Genomic DNA, 8,197 nt, shown 5'->3' with positions numbered 1-8,197 from the left:
AAACACAAACTGGACTTATGTTATTCGAGGTTATGGTTGATTCGCTGGAAAACTTTCGTTCACCCTCCATCTCACACATGCAATTATTTATAGTTTGCATATTATTCAGTGAAGTCAATTGAATGCATACAATTTTGATATAATCTTACATGGCCCGACTTTGAGAGATATAAAATATAAACCATTCATTTTCAAAGTTACGCTCAAAAACCGTTAAGCATTTTGGCACTTTTCACTTTTTGAATGACGATAGAACTGTACATTCAAAACAAAAAAATTCAGAAGAACGATACAAAATAACGATTGCACTTTTTACTTATTTAAAATAGTTGTTAACGTCTCCTTTTTCATATGTGGTCTTTAACGTTCTCGGGAACTTTTCGACATTAGTGATAGTTTGATTAGAATTTAATTTAAATTTGGTTGTACCTAATAATAAATTAAATTCTATTTCATTACCTTCATATAAAGAACGATACAATTTCATTATATCATCATCATAATCAAGATTTGCATGTATATATCTAGTATCGGTAGGTATACCTTTTGCCCTAGACATATAACCTATACCACCATCATTATATAATAATTTATCGATATAGGTTTTCTTCATGATGAAGTAGCTTTCAACTGCGCAGTTGACATCGCTTCTACCATCATCACTAGTAAAATCGGAATGAAATTGCCCTAAATTATTACCTATTAATTTTCTATTATATTTAGCCTCGAAGGCTGTTTCTAATTTAGGTAAATCCGATTTTACTATATGCATTGAGTCTGTATCTTGATAAAAGATTTTACAGCCAATGTCATATGCTAAGCACATCACTTCGTTCATTATACGTTTCGACATGCTTAATACTTGAACGCCTAATGATGATAAGTCAAAATGCTTATCAATATGACGTTTTATATTGAAGGATTCTATATCAGAATCTTCAATTTTTATGCGTTCGATTATACGGAAGTAATTTTTAGAGGCGTAGTTATCGGCTCTATCGCCTTTCTTCAAATACTTCCATTCTTTGTTGATCGGCTTTTCTATCGTTTTGCCGTAACAACTATTCATAATTAATTTATATATTTGTTGGAGAGGGTTATTTTGACGTTTATATTCCACCCGTTTTTGGAATATTTCTTGGATAACACCTTGAATGGTGGGATCATAACCCTCATCCCAATAATAACCTTGTACTATTTTGAATTGTATATTTTGATATACTATAAGATCTTCCAAGGCTATATTGTCGACGACCATAGTGACGGGATTTTCTTCACTTATGTTATTGTCGTCATTACCGTTAATTACACTTATACGAGCCATAGCGGAGGGATATAAGGATATGGCGTCAAAGTCACATAATTCTTATTTGACATGCCACTTTTTGTTGTAAGCAATCATACATCGACCTCCATAAACTGCTCTTGATAAAAAGTGTCTAACGTGACCACCTACTTGAAATAAATTTTGATTAACTGAATAAACTTTGTTTGTAAATACAGCATTGGCTAAAGAAGAAATAGATAAATAATTAAAAGGTGAAATATTAAATGATTGTTGAAAACCAATGCAGAATCTGTTAAACCCTTCCCGTAATATAGTAACGTCTTGACGACAATAAAATATCGCATATTCCCACATGTTAAAAGTGGCTTCATCTATGCGACAATTACAGATGTTATTGATATTCGTAAAGAATTCAACATATTTGTCTTCATCCCATGGTTTGTCTTTGTAAATACCTGCTTCATCGATTAACCCTACCCCAGATTTTAATCGTTCTAAGGTGTAATGACGGTAGGGGAATAATTCTTTTTCGATTCCTTCAATACCAAACATTGAAGGTAATAATTTAAGTTTGCAGGTAAGATTTGGTAAGGTATCTCTGAAATAAATTAATTTGTTATTGAATTTAACGTCCATTGATAATACTTTTGTACCCTTAATTGTGGATCTTATTATACCAAATTTAGCAATAAATTTAGAATCATAAGCTAAATTATGGAAATAACAAGTTGAGTTATTTGGTAAGTAATTTGATAATTTAAATCCACAATAAGGGCCTTTAAATAAACTTGTGAAAATAAATCGGCATTGAGGAAACTCTATGAATTTTTTGAATACAGACCGTTTATTATTAGGGATAAACAAGGTCGAGAACATAATCAACCTTCACAAACAAGGATTCAGCCAAAAACAAATAGCAGACATACTGCATGTTGGAACTCATCGAGTTGGTGATACAATTCGACAGTTTACTTCAACGAATGAAATTACAAAAGAATCAAAACGTGGAAGGCCTCAAGTAATAAATAATCAAATAAAAGAATATATCGAAATTAAAACACTTCAAGACGCATCATTAACATCAGTTAAATTATCACAACAAATAGAAGATATTTTTCATCAATCAATTTCATTACAATATGTCTCAAAAATTAGAAACGAAATGAGATTTCAGTATCGACCTCCTAAAACAGAACAGCTTTTTAAACTAAGAACAGATTAATGGAAGAAAAAAATTTTTGCTCAAAAATGTTAACACAGACACAATTTTCGGATAAATTTGCCTTTTCGGACGAATGTAAATTATTTATTAGGTAAAGACAATCGATGGGTGTGGGTAAGAAAAAAAGATTATACTCCAAATTCAATATCAAGAAATGTAAAATTTCCCCAGTCAATTATGATTTTTGGGGTAATTTCATGTAACTATAAGAGCAAACTTGTAGTAATTCAAAAATCTGTGAAGAGTGAGTAGTTGCTCTGAGCAATATATAGAAAATATGATTAAATATGATTTCATCAATGGGATGAATGAACTTCGTGAAAAATTAGATTGGGTGTACATGAAGGACGGAGCTAGGTGCCACACATCTGTTGATTCTATTGATTGGCTGGAGGAGCGACTCGATGTGATTACTGATTGGCCACCCAACTCCATCGACTTAAATCCCATAGAATTACTATGGGCAATAATGAAGCGTATTGTAGCTGAACAAATGCCGAGCACTGTAGAGGAGCTTAAAAAACTGCTTGAAAAAAGTTTGAATTAACTTGACATGGAATTAATTAACAAGCTTTGTTCGGGTTTCGTCGACCGTTTACGCCTCTGCTTGGAAATGGAGGGGCAGTCGATTTCAAGATTCTTAGGATTAGCGAGAGATTCAAAAGAGGCTATTCTAAAAAAAAAAAAAAAAAAAAAAAAAACTATACGCGATGGAAATTGATTTCCCAACATATAAACAAATAAGATCCGATTTCATGCAAAAATAGATGGTACACATGTGTAAAAAAGAAGCAGCCAGAAATACTGGAAAAAAAATTAAAAAATTTATTGATGAAAAGGTACTCTCCAACCTAATATCAGAATTTGAATACCTTGTTTTCAAAGAGTGAAAATGCCTTTCAATCATGCGTGATTTTTTGAATAGCATTGAAAAAATCGCATTCGAAATATTTTTGTGAGAAAATATTCTGTCTCAAAATTGATTTATATGTTTTACATTTTTCGCCATAAAAATTTCTAAAGATTTATAAAATGCCTTCCAACGGATATTACATTCATCCTTTATCATTATTCCTAAAACCCATTATAAAAAATAATAAAAACTTGTGAAAATTGCATTACACGTGATTAAAACGAAATGCTTTAAATCGTAAATTTTCTCCATTAAAATCTTTAACACTTGAATTGAAATAAATTAATTTTAGATAATCATTGGGATTAGTTAGATGAAAATATAAATTATTCGTACAATAAATTTCACTTATAGAACCAATAGAATTATTAATATCATTTTCATATAATATTCAGTTGGTATATATTTCATAACAACCCCTCATATCATAACTTTAAGTTAATAAAAAATATTATTTTTTATATAAGTTGTATGTACTAATTTAACCGATTAAAGTAAACTAATTCCTTTTTGGTGAAGAAAAAAAAATAAATTTAAATTTTGTTACTATAGTATATATGAAGTGTGCAAAAAGACCTGATCCTACCCTTTTTTTTGATGAATAAAAAAATATATATTAACTATATACTTTTATTTAAAGGAGTGGTCTTCTTGATTCCTAGTCACTTATTAAAGTATTTTTTTCTTTAGTACCAATCTAGTTAAAAGCTCTTAAAAAAGTAGCAATTCCAAACATAAAAGCAATTTCATTTTTTAAATCATATTATGAATTTTTTTTTTTTTTTTTTCAATTTTCCTTAAATATTTTGATAAATAAAATATTATACTAACTTTAATCTAATGAATAATATAAGTAAAAATTTCTTTTAATGTTATTATATTTAGATTTTTGAATTATATATTTTCAATATGAATGATACAGTTAAATCTATATCCCTTTATTTATTTCATATGGATCCATTTTTTTTTTTTTTTTTTTTTTTTATTTATTTATTTATTTTGATAATCAATATTTTCGAGAAATTTTAATTTATTTTGATTAATTAAGTATTATATATTAAATTTGTATTTATGATTTAATCTGTATATCCATATCATTTATGTCTATTTCATAAAATAATTAAACATTATTTTTTACATTGAAATTTCTAATATATTATCATTTTCATTTTAATACTTTGTTTCATAAATATATTAATAAAATTATATATAGAAAATATTTTTTACCCCCTACTATTATTAAAAATTTATATTTATACTAGAAAATAATTAATGAATTATAAAAATTGTAAATTTCAATATAAATTAAAGATTAAGAATTACAAAAAAGACATCTAAGAGTTACCTTTGAAATGTATTAATGTTGAACTATACTTTTTCTTAATCAATAAACAGATTTTAATAATGGAATTTTTACTGAATATTGTTTATCATCAAAATTATTTATTAGTCTTTCATTGACATTTTTCTATTTAATTATATATATATATTGACCAATTTTAAATAATTTATCAAATATTGAGTAATGCATATTTTTTGATAAATCTCTGGAATATATATAAAGAAGGAAAACATTAGAACTTATGTTTGGTGAACATATATCGAGGAAGTCTAGAAACAAATCATTAATAAAAAGGCAATAATTATTAATTTTTTTCTATGGCTTTTTTAACTTTTTTCTTATTATACTTTCATAAATGACTAAGCACATTCATATCGATTATTAATAATTAAATGAATATTTTTGATTACCTTAAGGAATGGGAAAAATTCATACTTTCATGAATACTTTTATGGTGCATGCACCCATGGTCTACGCCATGGGGGGAAAAAAAATTTAGCATTGTAACTGAATATAATTTAATTTTTTGTTTCAGAATAAACAAAATTAAGTTATGTGTTGGCATATTTTGATTAAGGTACGCATAACATTCTAAAAAATGAGGAAAAAAAATACATGTAACATTCACTGAATATAAACACAAGATATATATTGAAAAAGTCATTTTGTGTGACTCAGAAAAATGACTTTTTCAATGATCAAAATATGCCAACACATAACTTTTTAATTTTCGATTACTTCACTCTTTTTCGAAAAATAAATAAATAAACTATAACTGCACTTGCATTAGTGATAAATTAAGCAAACTTCAATAATAACACATATATGGAATAAAAAAATTCGTTTGAAATGATTTATTATTCATTATTCAGATTCTTCTTTCAACCTATAAATAACAACTTTGTTTCTTATGGATGAAAGCAAACTTTCATTGCATTTTATTCTCTTAGATGTGATTGGTTGACCATTTTTGCACATTTCAAGAATAGCCATCCATTTAGCGTAAAATCTTTCTGATTTTTTGGCCGTGAGCTTGATTTCTGCTTTAGCCCATCTTTTTTTGATCTCATTTTCCAGTGTATCATCAAAAATGAGAGCTGTAGAATCAAAGTTTGCCATTTCCGTTTTTTGGAAGCCAAAATATGCTTCAACGACCTCATTCAAATGAGGGCTATTTGGTACGGTTGGGATTTCATTGATTTTCATATTTTTAATTGCCCTTTGAGTTTCGGATGTCTTATGGATCTTACAGTTATCGTGAATTAAGCAAATCTTATTACTACCTGAGCATACTGCCCTTTTAATAAGATCTGTTACTTCACGGATAAATACAGCATAATCGTTACCATTTATGCTTCCTCTGAATCACCTACTTATAACACCGAACCCTGGGATGACACAGGAGAGAATTGAGAGTTTATGTTGTGCAAGGATTCCTTCTACAGCAGGAACTACTCCAATTAATGCTCTACCTTTAATTGTATTTGGTAACAGTGTTACAGCAGCCTCATCTACGAACATAAATAAAACATTTGATAATTGTGCAATTTCCAAAACTATACTTGCCCAAAAAGCTCTTAGTATCATTAGTCCTATTGTATTTCTGGCCGGAGGAAAACATTTGATTGATTTAGCACGGAAATGCAACTGTGATATCAATCGATTTACAGATCTAACTGAAATACCACTACCTTTTTCGAATATACCTGATCTAAGGTTGAGATATTCTGTTCTTTGAATCCCAGTCCATTGGAGATAATCCATAAGTGTTGTTATGACACATAGGATTACTTCCTCTGTAATCTTACAACCTTTCCTTCCTTTAGGCGTTAAATTTGATACTTTGAGTGTTTTCTTTGAATTTGCTATCCATGCTTTTAATGTTGATTTACTGGGTTTCCAATTACCTAACATTTGCTGTGCGACAGCTTGCCAATTTTCGATAAGTTTTGCGTCGCTTGAATACATTCTTCTGTTATCTTTGTAAAATTGAATAAATTTTTCTTGAATGTTATTTTTTTGTTCGATTTGGATGTGATGTTAAGATTTTTCTTTTTTTTTTCTTCATCGATATATTTTTTTATCTCTTGATATAGGTCATCTATATCAAGGATTATACAACGATCTCTCCAATCATATGAAAATTCATTATGATTGTCATCAAGAAAATCTGTTTTGTCTTCATTTGTTTGTGCATTCTGTTTCATGTATTGTATTTTGGTAATCAATTTATCGGCCAAAATATCGTCTATTTCAGTTTTATCATTTGTGTCTTCAATTAATATTTCAGAAGAAGAATATTCTGGATTTTCTATTTCTTCTTCAATATTTAATGACTGAAAATTAAAGAGATTATTTTGTAAAAATGTCCTAAATTCTTCGACACTAATTGAAGATTTGTGATAAACTACGAAGCTCTCATATAATCGAATTAATATTTGAGCCTGTTCGGGAATTTGAATATCATCATCAAATACTCTGAATGGCGTGTTGAATAATTTTCGAAGTGTTTCATTCCTATTAATGCACCCAATATTGCTAGTTTTCCATTCAGCACTTGCAAAAACTTTTTGACCTGCTTTTATGAAACTAGTGAACAATTTCCATACAGGCTCAGATGGTGTATTAATCACACTTGTGAGAATTATACCACCATTTACGTATAATCTTCCACAAAGGGAAGGGAAATTATTTTCAATATCAATCGAATTAATAGGTTCCGTATGAGGAACAAGTATATAATTTTGTGACTCCGGTGTATTCATTATTACTTGTTCCTGATGTAGAGGTATATATTTGCTATTGGTTAATGAAAATACTGGTGCATTAAATTGAAGTTCATCTTCTGACGTGTTTTCATAAACAAGAAAACATACATTACGTATTATTGTATCTTCAATCGACACAATAGTACTTTTTTTTTGAGTTCTAGCTGTAAGGCCGATAACTTCGATTTTTTTATCATCACAAATTACCCAATGTCCGAGAACATATTTTAATGTGATCCAATGTCCTGAATCAATTTCTTTTCCAATATGGCAACAGATACTACGTAAGCGATAAAAGGGACATCCATCAGATGTTTCGTTTGAATATTGCCTAAGATCAAGCCATGTTGGAATTGTTACACTTTGATTCGATTTACTATTATTAATTATACGATTGACATTTATACATAAGATTATTGGAAAAACAACAACATTTGTTGTTATTATCGAATTATTTTCAGTTTTGTCTTCTGCAAAATACTGCTTAATAGATCCTTCTATTAATCCACCTTTTATTCCCAATGTAATCATTGATAAATTTTCCTGTAAAATTTCAATTGATCTTGTACTACTTTTAACAACCTTATCAATCTTAATCACGAATAAATTTTTAACATCATCACTAATTATTGAGCTGATAACAGCAACATGGAAATCTGAAACG

The 8,197-nt window shown here is 28.6% G+C and overlaps 1 protein-coding gene across 1 annotated transcript; it reads right to left on the bottom strand.

The window, feature by feature from the left end:
* Positions 1 to 6,130: 6,130 nt before the first annotated feature.
* On the bottom strand, positions 6,131 to 6,679 carry GO595_001552 (uncharacterized protein; the record flags this gene model as incomplete). The annotated part of the gene is made up of 1 exon (XM_067914363.1): positions 6,131 to 6,679. The coding sequence occupies one exon, from the start codon at positions 6,677 to 6,679 to the stop codon at positions 6,131 to 6,133; it is 549 nt and encodes a 182-aa protein (XP_067778342.1).
* Positions 6,680 to 8,197: the final 1,518 nt, after the last annotated feature.

This window comes from Histomonas meleagridis (genome assembly GCF_020186115.1).
Source record: "Histomonas meleagridis strain 2922-C6/04-10x chromosome Unknown contig_145, whole genome shotgun sequence".
NCBI lineage: Eukaryota > Parabasalia > Tritrichomonadida > Dientamoebidae > Histomonas > Histomonas meleagridis.
Note: the sequence above shows the minus strand (reverse complement) of the source record. Positions and strands in the feature narration are given on the sequence as shown.